The following is a 13,484-nucleotide window of genomic DNA, read 5'->3' on the forward strand; positions in this document are numbered from 1 at the left end:
GCTCGTATTACAGGCCACACCCGGTATTTATTGTAATGAATTATGTAACAATCTGACTAAATATTAGGTTTCAAACTAGGTTAAATAACCTAACCAACAAAAAGTTAGAAAACCCCGACTTTGTCACTTCAAAGCTCAATATCTCGGCTAAACCGATTTTGATGAAACATGTCTAAGAGCTATCGCTAGAAACCCTAATTTCGAATAAAAAAACGCATTCAAATCGGTCCACCCGTTTAACAGCTACGGTGCCACACACAGACACAGACAGACACACATAGCGGTCAATCTTATGACACCCCTCTTTTTGCGTCGGGGGTTAAAAAATAACTTGACTGGCTTATATATAACACATACTACATACCACGATATGAAAGTTTTGAGATCTCCATGAGATTTCAGTAAATTCAACGCCCGGACTGGATCTAATGATCGCAAGCGACTACAAGCTAGTATAATTAATAGGCATACCTTAGCTTGGAACTTGATGCCATACTTAAAGGCTTCGTCGGGGTGTAGGGGTATGCGCGTGTCATACTCGTCGTTGGGGACCAGGTTGTACTGCTTGGTGGAAGGCATCTTGCGACCCCACTTTAGCAGCTTCATGGGCATCCGCTTCCAACCTCTAGCTTTGATCACGAGCACGCAACGGCCTTTGTTGCTTTTCTTAAACATCGATGCGCATTCCCATCCGCTCTCCCGATGTAAGCTGAAGCCGAGCCTTTTTGGCTTCCGGATCTGGAACAAAACAGACATATTTTTAGTTATTCGTTGACGTTTCAATTTACAAGGTGCAAACAGGTTATTCAATAAAGCAGCGTTACCACCAATAAAGTGCGAGGATGTGTTGCGAAGGATGTGTTTTTCATTAACCAATAGAAACGCTTCATTTACACATCCTCGCTTCGCTCAGCTGTTTCCACTAGAGATGTGCTATGCATGGATGTGTAAATGAAGCGTTTCTATTGGTTAATGAAAAACACATCCCTCGCAACACATCCTCGCACATTATTGGTGGAAACGCTGCTTCAGACGGGACGTTGTCAAAACACAAAATTTGAAAATAATAATGGACAAAATACAGTATAATGTCATTTTACATACAAAAAGCCATTTTCTCAGATATTATCAACTTCATAGGATTGTTGTAAAATAAACCTAACCTAGCTAAACCTAAACGGTCAAAAAATCTAAATATTTCTTGTCCAACCAATAGACTCTGAGTGTTTAGTAATAAATTCATCTATACGATATCTCTCCGACTTCGTGTTTATTTGGCATAAATATCTTTTTAACATTTTAAAGTAAACTTCGACATTAGACGAAGTCGGGGCTGATATTTCTGACTGGAAAGTTTTTTTCATAACATTGGACCATAACGGGAGTTGTCTCATTAGTCGTGTAAGAGTTGTTAAAAATTGTGGAAAATAATGCAAGTTGTCATGTGTTACACAATCACCATCAGTGAGAGTAAGCAATAGTTTTTCTGAATCAACAGCATCAAAAAACCATTTAGGATTTTTTCCAGTACATTGCTTATCATTGTCTTTAGATTCATTGTCTGAAAATAGAGATTTGTTTGATGACGTCTGCGAAATTTCACTGGTTCCCTCTAATACGATTTCAGAATCAGAAGTGTTTTGGAAAGAAGTCAACAGTCTCAACCTCATTTTAGCTTTTTCACATCTTGTTAATGTTCCTTGTTCATCTTTCCCATCATATTTATTGAGACACACTATGATCACATTAGTAACAATTTCCTTCAATTCATCATAATCTTCGCATCGCTTTATTTCTTGAAGACATTTAAAATAAAAGAATTTGACTCTCTGATCTATATGTTTGAAGCATGCTAGATTAAAAATAATTTTAACAAAATGACTGGTGTCGATACGAATGAAGCAATCCTGTGGTGTTTGTTCTTTCGTTTCTAATTTGATGTAACAGGCATTACTATACTCCGTTGTCGATTCAAATTTTGTAAAAGCTTTTACAGCAGCGCCAATCAAGGCTGCACAGTCATCAACGACTACTTCATTCGGAGTCGCGTTGTTTTGACTTTTACACCATGTATCGAGCCATTTATATATTGTTTCTAAAGTGTGGTTGTCTGATAACATTTGTATTATTGGTACACTTTCACTATAAACTGATAATAGGACACATGAATACAGAAATATCGTACGTACTTACCTAACCAGACACCTACATAATTATAACAACATCAAGACAAATAAACATTATAATAAGAATTTAAGCATAGGTACACCATCTAAGACATTTGTTCTGTGTAAATTTCCAAGATATAATAAGTACGAGGCGAAGATTATAATAAGAGGGTAACATTCATCCCGTCTTCGCTTATCATCCTACAAATGACAAAAAGTTATTCGCGCTCAAAAGCAAGGTCAGTGCGTAAAAAAATCTGAATTTAAAAAAAATGTCAATAACATCTGACACTGGCAGCGATTGAAGTTGTCAGCAAAATAATTGGTTAATTGGGGCGTTAAATAGTTCAAAGATACAGCTAAAGGCACTTCTCATAAATGCTTACTGAGCTAGTATGCAAGAGCTTTTAGCCGTCTTTGCTGGAGCTGAATTTAATTAGACGCTAAAGTCGAGACATTATGTCAGACTCGAACCTCATAGATTGTGCGAGAATATTGTGTAGGGCCCAATTGCATAACTAATTACAGCAAATTTAGTAGTAGTAGTATGGATGACTACATCCATACTATACTATACTGAAATACATACTATATTGAAATTCACTAATACTAATTAGTGAATTTCAATACAAAATTGCTTGTAATTTGTTATGCAATTGGGCCCTGGTTGCGCTACATTGCCGCCTTTAATCGATCGCATTAATTCACGGTCGGGGGGCCTGCAATGTATTAAATTAGTCTCTTAAAGATAGTGTGAGAAATATCATCCGAGTAGCGGTATATTATTATTGATATCTACATATAATGGATCGCTTCTAAATTCAGTTTTGATACACTGCGGGGGCAATGTAACAAAACTCTCATCTATAAGTATATATAAAAGAGGAAATTGACTGACTAACTGACTGACTGACTTATAGATCAAGGCACAGCACAAACAGATGGTCCTAGAAACTTGAAATTTGGAATATATGTTCGTATAACTCCGTAACTATAAATATTAGAGACTTCAAATTCGGCATGCAGGGAGGTAATACTAACAGGTAAAAACTGTTTCAAAATTTCTCAAAATTCCCACGGGATGACGGGATAAAACTAATGAAGATGATTTTATGAACTGACTGAATCACTACAAGGTGCTACAAGCTAAACTAACAAAACTTTTGGCATACTTATGTAAATCTAGTGACAATACAATAATCTGGAAGTAACATCCTGGTAGTCCAACCAGGATCGTCTCCGTAGGAGGGAACTCCTCAAAAGTGAATGGCGCATACAAGAGACTGCATGATTGTCCAATTTCAATGACAATGCGTTTATATGATGACACCACTTGATGCTGCAGCCTAGGTCGTCTTGAGTGAACTCCTCAAAGTTTGATAGCACAGATACGAAATTTTACAAGTACGTTCAGTTTTGATGATACGTGACTGATGGGATACCTATAAAACTAAAAAGATGAAAATAAAAAAATAAAATATTTATAATAACAAGCTATTACTTAAGTATGCCTACAAAAACAAAAAATTACATTAAGTGCTTACTCCAAACCAATCAAATCATTACGTAACACAATTTATCTCTACCTAACCTATAAGTTAAACAGTATCGTGACTGACTGACTGACAGACATCGCATAGCCTAAACTACTGGTGCTAGAGACTTGTGGCATACATGTTCCTAAAGTATCTTAGAAATGCACTAAGGAAGGATTTTTCGAAATTCCCATGGGATAGGGAAATACCTAAACTTTGTTTCTTGGGGGTTATCTGTGAAACTACATAGCTGATTAATTAAATACTTTCACCAATAGAAAGCTAGGCACATTATTCCTGATTGTCATATGCTACTTTTTCTTTAAATAAAAGCATAATTTCCACGGAAAAAATAAGCGAATTCAACTTTGGGGCAGATTTTTTTTTTCAATAATAGAAAGCTACAATGTGTTAAGAAGGATTTTTTAAATAAATCATTACAGTTACTCATGTCCCGCGCGGGAATTTCATAACGTCTCGGGATAAAAGTAGCCCATGTCAAGTCGCGCAAAAAGAAACACGTAGGTTTAGGTAATTAAACGTTTTCTAAAATTCCTCCCCTGAAGATGTGAAACAGGAGTTCAAAGTATTATGATTATTTAGATTAATTTTTGAATTCTAAAATTTGCATCATCTTTCTTAAACAGCGTCTGTCTGTATCTGAATTACCTGGTAATCCTCCTGAAAATCAATCCACACACGAAAAAAGGATCGTAGAAATTTACAGCCTTATTCATAAAAAGTTAGAGCCTCCTTGAAGGCTCCTTGAAGGCCCGATGCTAAAAAACGTGATTCATAAACGTCTGTTAGCGCTAATCAGTCGATCAAGGCTCTGCTAAAGTTAGAAGACCGTAGACCCTCCTTTATCTCCCTGTTAAGTCACAAAATGGCCGCCACAAGTTTGAACAGCTGACTTTGACAAGAGCAAGTGTGAAGTTACGCAATGATTAAAAGAAAATCAGGAAAATTTATTTTCAGGAATTTGTATTTAAAAATCCTCTAAAATTACTGCTACTTTACTAACAATAAATATGAGAAAAATAAAATTAGGATGATTAACATAATTACGGCTTTTTGCACTTAAACATAAACATGCGGATCAGAAATGGCGGGAAAACAAACATCTCGCTTTTTTTTTCCTGCTAATTTGCTGTCACGGCTGTCATTTTTTTTTTAATTATCTATGAGGCCATTTTTTGTCTTTGATTTGTCAAGATTGCCGCCATAACGCGTCTAATCCGTCTATCAGCAGCTCATCAACTAGCAGACTGCTAGCAAGCGTTTATGAATCATACTTCTTGACAACCGTCTAACAAGCTTAATCAGTCTGCTAAGTAACAGACCGATCAAACCTCAATTAAGGATTTTTTATGAATAAGGTTGTTAATCTATGTTACCCCAAATTTAATCTCCTAACGCCCAAAGTACTTTATAAAGGACTTATTGTAATTTGAACATTAAACTCTATCTCGAGTTGGGCGTTACGAGGTTAACGCGAGCGAAGCCGCGGGCAATGGCTAGTTAAGTAATAAACTTTATCACACAGTAGTACAAACAATGACACTCCTAAAGATTGAAGACGACGTTATTGTCTCGAAAAACTGGGCTTGGTAAAGTTTCTATTGAAAATTTATTTTCCTGAAATTGCAAAGTATAGAATTGGTAACGAATTAATGGTTTACAAATTAACTTCTCTGAAAACTCAGAAATACAAAGATACCCTTGAGTACACTGTCCTTAAGGCCTTTGGAATTGTAGAAATCGTTTGTTAATATTCCGTGGAATTTATCTGTTTAATTAGGATCAAAGCGCAATGTATAAAAATGTACTTTTAGTACGAGTAGTTCGGCCTAATATGTGGAGATACATAAACGGCAGCAATATTATCGTGATAAGATATTAATTTCAAATAAATAGATCTCTCTTAAAAACAGCAACATTATGCTGTTTTAATAAAGACCTACTTTAGACTATTTGTTGCCATTTTTACCCGACTGCCCAAAGAAGGGTTGTTTTTCGAGCGTATGTATGTATGTGTGTATGATGTATGTATGTATGTATGTCCATTTCTTTGGTCCTCGCTGCAGCCTAAACGGCTGAACGGGTTTTATCTTATGACGAGGTATCATTGGATTTGTTATAACTGTTGGAGTGGCATAGGCTATATAATGTTTCAATATGGAGTCCGCGAAAAAACATATGGCGGAGGAATGTTTTTTTTTGTATTGTAACAATATGGGTATCAAATGAAAGCTAGTAAAAAGCCCTTTCTAAATATATGATGTATAATACTTTTAATGTACCATTTTCACAGATATACTTCATTTTAGTTTTTAAAACAGTAGGGTTTTTTTGCTTATAAGTATTTATCAAAACTTGTTTATGTTTATTTTGTTTTAATTTGACTACATCTCTGTATCTCTCTCTTTCTCTAAACAGTATGCAAACCAAAATATTGAATTATTAGTAGAGATATAAAATTATACGTAGAATAAACAAATTACACTAATAATTCACGCGATAAAACTGCTCAGCTTGCCTGAATGTTACATTGCCAACTAGCTTTTACTCGTAGAAGATCTTTGAATAATCGTTGACCGTTTGTCATTAGATTTGAAAAACATTATTTAGATTAGTCTATACAACGCTAGGATAACTTTACCTATAACCTCAAAGATCGTTTCGAAGTGAAAGCCGCGGGTTTAAATTAAATTCTATGAAAACAATCAACCCAAGGCAATTGTACCACAATTACGACAATCAAACGAAATCAATATAATTTTAAAGCGGAATAATTCGGAGCGTAGGTATTATACGGCTGTTTACTAAAAACTTTACAACAAAAGGGTTAAAACGTTCGCAATACAACGATAAGGGTTGGTTTCCCAATAAATATAATTATATTGACTGATCACGGTATTTCAAGGTGCACGTGTTATGTAAACAGGAACGTGATACTGATAATGATAACATTTCACACTGTTCTATCTTTGTCTTTCGCTGAGAATTTACCCGTAAGTAACACTACCTAGTGCTACTTACGGGTAAATTAAATAAATAAAATAACATTTCGCTCGCTCACTGGAAGCACACTGGCCAGAATACATACGGCCATGGCGTGAAGCTGTATCTTACAAGTTCTAGCCTAGCGCAGCAGGGCTTACGAAACTCGAAGTTTGTGTCGTGCGGTCCCTCTGACACTTATACTATTTAATACGAGAGCGAGCAGGACGGTACGATACGAACTTCGAGTTTCGTAGTAGCCCTGCAGCACCGAAGAAAAAACATGTGAGCGTATCGAGATACTGCAGATACTAATAAGGGTTCTGTGACAGGCTAATAGCGCTAATATCATGAGGTTTTTTGCCAACTTAAACATGTGTCGAAAATACAAACTGAAACATGATATACCAGCAATACTCCAAAAACTAATCTTAATTTAACATATGTCCCGTATGTGATTGGCTAAATAACTAAAGGAGTTCATCTACCCTTACCTCTCATATTTCATTTAATATATATTGTTTACCGTAACTAAAACGGCGAAACCTACAAGACACTTGCGAAATTGACCACCAATGGACAGAGGCATATTTAGTAAAATAAACCGGCCAAGAGCGTGTCTGACACGCCCGAAATAGGGTTCTGTAGCCATTACGAAAAAGTTAAGTAATAGTTTTCTAAGGATTTCGTATTTTGTACGGAATATTCCAAGTTTACTTAAAGTTTATTCAAAGTTTAGACAGACAGACAGGCAGACATGGATAAACTATAAGGGTTCCGTTTTTGCTATTTTGGCTACGGAGCCCAAACAACTAAAGGAGCCAATCACAAGCATAAGATGGTAACGTTAAATGGACCTGTCGATACTAACGCGATATTTCGCCTGTTACGAAACCCTCTCTAACAAATTTTCAGCCAGTTTAGAACACATTCTTTCCCCATTCTTTCCCCAACCCAAAACGAATATTGTTGTAGGTACATATCTAGGAAAATTCTCTGTTCGTTTATTTATTTTTATGTTACTAGGTACGTCTGGCGGAGGCCAGAGACCTCTTCGTCCCGGAGCGGGTGAACCATCAAAACAAGAGAAGATACCCATTATGTTTTAATGTTTAATATTTTATTTCACGTTTATTATATTTCAAGGAAAGGTAGGTAGTTTTAGGGTTCCGTACCTCAGTCAACAAAAACGAAACCCTTACATTATCAGTTTGCTCTCTGTCTGTCTGTATGTCCGTCCATTTGTCAAGACCCTTTTCTTAAAGCCGAGTTTTTTGTGGTCAATTGAGCGCCGCAATATAATGCAACTTGCACGATTTTTCTTGCAAGTCTAAACTCGGCTTAAGAACGAGTGGAGGTATCAAGATGAGATTAATATCAACGTATTCGCAACAATGCATCTATTGGCACGTGGGTACGATCAGTTGGAAGTTCAATTAAAATTGGCAGTCCATCCTCTGAATCCGTACGGAAAGTGTGTAAACGTCGACGCCATTGATTGGTAAAAGCGCACGTGCATTCTCGTTCTCGTTGACCCCATTTGTTGCCCTAAAAATCAAGTTTCTCGCGAACGGCGACTAGAAGTTCCTGCTTTTCGACGGAGTACTAATATCGTTTGCACATCAGGTCAAGAGCCTGAGTGTTATTTTTGACCGCACTCTCTCATGGTCTCCTCATGTGTGCGAGGTGAGCAGGAAGGTGTTTGCTGCAGTGGGATCTTTAAGACGGCTTCAGAATTTCCTACCTTTTGCTAACAAGGTTGCGCTTGCTCAAACTTTACTCCACCCTATTTTCGACTATGCTGACATTTGTTATACCGATCTCTTAGAAGAGCAGCTTAACAAACTTGAGCGAATTCAAAATCTATGCATTCGGTTTATATTCGGTCTACGTAAGTTCGATCATGTCTCTAATTTTCGATCACAGCTCATGTGGCTCACAATAAGTTCGATCATGTCTCTAATTTTCGATCACAGCTCATGTGGCTCCCAATCCGCTTTCGCCGTAACTCTCACATTCTCCACCTTCTTTACGGCATTCTCTTTAACCCTGCAACTCCTCGCTACCTCAAAGAGCGATTTAGCTACGTAACTTCTATTCGATGCTCTCAGAACTTTCTCCTTACCGTGCCTCTATCTAACTCCAAATTCTATGTATATTCTTATATCCAGGCTATTCGGTTGTGGAATTCCTTACCGATTGACTTACGAAATCGTTGTCACTATATATTTAAATCTTTGCTTAAGGAGCACTATCTGTCATGTTGTAATAATTAGCTTGATGATAATTTTTATTATATTTATTTATTTGTTGCTGTTCTGTATCACACTGCCTATATTTATTTTAGACGTGTATTATACTCGTTTGTACGATATATTTCTGTTGCGTTTTAATTTTCTGATCTACTTTTGATGCACCACCTGTTGTAAACTAGTCCTTCTGTAACGGAGTCTTTGTATGCTTACTTAGCTGACATAAGCTTTAAGGCATAAGTTCGCCTTTGTACATCTCTTTCTCTTGTTAATTGTAATTTTCAAATGTTTTATGTACAATAAAGAGTTACAACAACAACAACATATAATATGTATGTATAGGGCCGCTCACCTAGGATTAAAAAATTTAAAAATAATAACCCTGTGATATGAATGACATTTTAACACTTCTTAACACTGGGTTACCACAACTCTTGAGTTAAGCCCAACACACACAGACGACGGGTGCGGGTCAAGCGCGGGCCCGCGACGGGCGTATTTACATGGCGGTATATGGACGCCACGCCACCACACCGACGGCGGTCGCGGGTCGGGTCATGCGTCCATACTCGTATACCGCCATGTAATACGCCACGCACTCGTAGTGTGTGTGTGTGTGTGTGTGTGTGTGTGTGTGTGTGTGTGTGTGTGTGTTGGGCTTTATGGATGTTATAAGTATAAATAGCTTAAGTTAACTCTGCTCCGTGAAAGTCCGCCTTAGAAAATAGTTCTACGTAAAAGTGAACAATTTGAAACACGACTTGGTCTCATAGCACTAGGTCAATAGGTCTAGGTTTGGGACTAGGTCAATTGGTGTCAAATGTCCCATGATATTTATTGATTTATTTATTTATTATTTATAGCAGTTTCTTTATGGAATTTTCTTCCTTTATACACTCAAACATAAATATGTATATTTTATTCAGTATATTGTTATGAATCATCGCAACTCATTTATGATACAAGCAAAATCGTGAATAGAAATCAATCGCACGACAGTCGCGTTTTATATTTGTTTAACAAACTTTGCCTCAATTGCAGTTGCTAAGTTCGGATTAAGTTAGATCTTAGGCAAGTTTGACTAGGCATTGTCGCAAATGCTCTAGCATTGCAACAGTAAGTTTACGCAGTGGCACTAGAAACTTGAATTGCTTTTAACCGAGTTATTGCTACCTCCACAGCAGAAGGATTATTGCGGAATTTATTTGAAATCAGGAACATAATAAGAATTGTCTTTGTCTGGCTCTTGATGAGTGAAGGAGACGATTACATTTTGAAAACTAAGCTTGAATAGCTTAAAGAAAAATTCAATCGAGGGTCTTTTCGATGCTCATTAATTAGTACTAAGCATTAGGGCTCACATACCGGTTTTGGCCAGTGGCCACCTTAAGCCCGTTTTTGGCCAGTTGACATTTGAAGTCATAAATAAAAGTTATAGTATTAAAATAATATGTTTAGTGAGTTTTCAAAAGCTTATACTGAAACGAATAAAGTTATTTAAACAATAAATGGCCACAAACGGTACTTCTGCCCTACTTTGTTCAGACAACGCAAAACGAAAAGACATGCAAATTGTTTTCGAATCGTATATTTATTCAGTACGGATATTAAATTATAGTTTTAGATTTAATGCGCAAAGCAGGAAAATTGGGTGTTAAGAACGTAGTATAGTCATAGCGCTCGCATACATGCCCTTTTCCACTGGAACAGGCGCGGCTCACTTCGCAATTTTGTTCTCCGCTACAAGTAGGACCCCCACCCCCTAGAATTGGCAATTCAGTGGTTGCCGCACACCCTGCCTCGGATCGCCCGCGTAACGCGCTCGCGCTTATTTTATTTAAATACGTACTTACGTCGCAAGCGAAACGAATGCATTTGTTAACATAACACATTTGTCGCATTATTTTATTACGTATTAGACTGTTAAAAAATAAAGCAATAATATTTTACATTACACTGCAGCCACGCACGCTAAAATGTGAATACATATCTGAATTATTTAGATTAGGAATTTTATTATTAACATAGGGACTTTATACATCCCCTTGCTGTAGTATAATAATTTTACACATCCCTGTATTTTTATTATATTTATTTTTTGTATTTTTTTTTCTTTAATTGTATAATGTAGTTTTTAAGTATTTTATTTGTAATTATATTACTTATTATGAAAAAATTACTTTCTGCAAAGTTTCTTGCGGCGCATTCTTCTTGGCAGTGATGGTCTTTCCGAAAGCGCTGGTAGTTTAAAAAATGACGTGTAAAAGTGCCCATTCCGGCCTATTTACTGAATAAATCATTTGAATTATTTGAATTTGAATTTTGAATTTTTATATCTAGTAGTTGTATTTATATTAATATTTTTTTTATCCAAGATGGCTTGCATCAAAAATTGCGTAGTGCATATTTCTTTTCAATCCGAATTTAAAAGCCGTTTCACGTTTCAAATGAAAGGACTTGAAAATAGAATCTTCGCACGAAAAAAAATTAAATCCAATGTTTCTGCCATCTCAAAAGCAACGTTAAGGTTAAGCAATACGGTAATTATATGTACCTACTCTAGTTCATACGCAATAAATTTCATTTAATTTAATTGTTAATTGTGTAACTATACTCAAACGACACATCTGATCATGATGATATTTCTAACCTTCACTAGTGTATTCCGGGCGTAGCAACCCTAGCATTACACGCGCCGCGTGCGAGTGAACACGAGTTATGCGATAGACAGAGAAGCAGTATTCAAGATTCTTATGCTTATACGTCATTTCTGTACGGCAGAGAAGCTTCTGTACTTGTACTATTACTTATTCTGTGACTGTACTCCTTTGCAATAGGGTAAACATGTATTGCTCGTGTCAGTCCTGTTTGTTTATTTCCAAAATATATGAGGTATTTAATAACTTTTTCTTGCTCCTAAAAATGTAACAATTTCGACTAAATTATCCACGTGCGTTGCTAACTTTTCTCGTTTATGCGCCCTAACTTGGGCAGTTAAAAACGAGTGAATGCAACTAAAAAGTAAAATCGTAAAACGTAGTGTTATTATTATAAGGTCTAGAGTCTCCGTTGGTCATGACATGAATGAACAAAAGCGTTGAGTCACTATAGAAATAAAATTACAAAGTGACTAGGTAATTCGCGTTGTCTTGGTTAATATTTAACTTGGTGACTTACTAGTCACTGACCGGGCAAGTTCATTTTTGAAGTTAATACAAATAATGAAGAAAAAACGGGCTAAGTGCAAATTTAAAAGGCGGAAAAAATCGTAATTTCGTAGTAAATATTTTTAATAAATTGTCATACTCATAATCGAGGTAACAAATAGAATGATAAGGTACAATTGTACAATGATTTGGACCTATTTATTTTTCAGATCTATTCTTTCAGTCACGCAGATACCTATAAGTATACTAAAAGCTTTTTAGACTTTTTCATCCTACTTAGATACTACTGTTATTAAACAACAAAGTTTAGACCTTACTCCGAGATTTAATAGCTCTGATCCTCCACAAAGATGCGGCTCTCATTCTTAGTTTCAGCTTCAATAAAGGCTTCAATTAGGCATGCCAACAACGGCCAAATGCCTTTAAAAAGAAATTTTAATGTCGCGTAGTCTAAAAATGTAGCATGTTTAGCGTGTCTTAGAAAAACGATCTGCTTTGTGTCTGACAAATCAAAGACTTGTTACAGCAGATTTGAACAAACTTTTAACGAGACTAGCGACCATGTAAGGAATCATAGGTATTATACGATTCTCCAAATGAAACAACTGCGAAACGAAATGTATTTAAACCAGTAGGAAATCTTTGTTTGCTTATTTGCAACGGAATCGTAATACATATTCCTCTTATTTTTACAAGCTTTTCTTTAGTTTTACCTGTTGTCAGTACCGAATCAAATCTTAAAAGCTATTGAAACCCACTTATAGTGGCATTTTTGTTAAATTTGGCATATCTTAGTCAATTGTAGTTGTCCGGCCAGGACTGTCTCCGGAGAATGAAACTCTTCAACGGTTTTTGACACTACAGTACTATTTTTTTTATTAAAATTACAACCACTTTGAGTGTCGGGTTGACATGGGTGTACATATTATGTACACATTATGTAATAGCAATGCAAGTACGATCAAAAACAGTGCAGTTGACAAAAAAAAACTTGTTTGAAAAGTGTTTTGTTTTAACAAGAACTTACAAAGTATTCTATTAATTTTCAACTATTTCAACACCGAAAATAAAAACCTGTAACGGTATTGTAACAGAATCGTTAGGTACCTAAAAATAATGTGGCTAAAAATTCATAACGATGAGTCGATGCCAGTGATGTTTAAATGAAATAAAAATATAGGTAAATAATAAATTGAAAGTAGAGTAGGTACTAGAATTAATATTTTTAGTGGCATAATGGCCAATAACGAATGGCTTCGTGAGTGTTTTTAGAATTAGAAAGATAAAACCTACATACACATCTAAAATACAATTTGTAAAATGGAATGACGCATGTGATGCCGAATACCTTACGATAAT

At 36.0% G+C, this 13,484-nt stretch overlaps 1 protein-coding gene across 2 annotated transcripts in view; it reads right to left on the reverse strand.

Annotated features, from left to right (window-relative positions):
• Nucleotides 1–13,484, reverse strand: part of LOC141436005 (carboxyl-terminal PDZ ligand of neuronal nitric oxide synthase protein-like) — a 173,392-nt gene that overhangs the window by 129,535 nt on the left and 30,373 nt on the right. For both annotated transcript variants that reach the window (XM_074098852.1, XM_074098844.1), the window contains exon 2: nucleotides 472–738. In XM_074098852.1, coding sequence (XP_073954953.1) covers nucleotides 472–675 — 204 coding nt within the window. In that variant the 5' untranslated portion in view covers nucleotides 676–738. The remainder of the gene's footprint in view (nucleotides 1–471; nucleotides 739–13,484) is intronic.

The sequence above is a fragment of the Choristoneura fumiferana genome, chromosome Z, assembly GCF_025370935.1.
Source record: "Choristoneura fumiferana chromosome Z, NRCan_CFum_1, whole genome shotgun sequence".
In the NCBI taxonomy this organism is placed as follows: Eukaryota; Metazoa; Arthropoda; class Insecta; order Lepidoptera; family Tortricidae; genus Choristoneura; species Choristoneura fumiferana.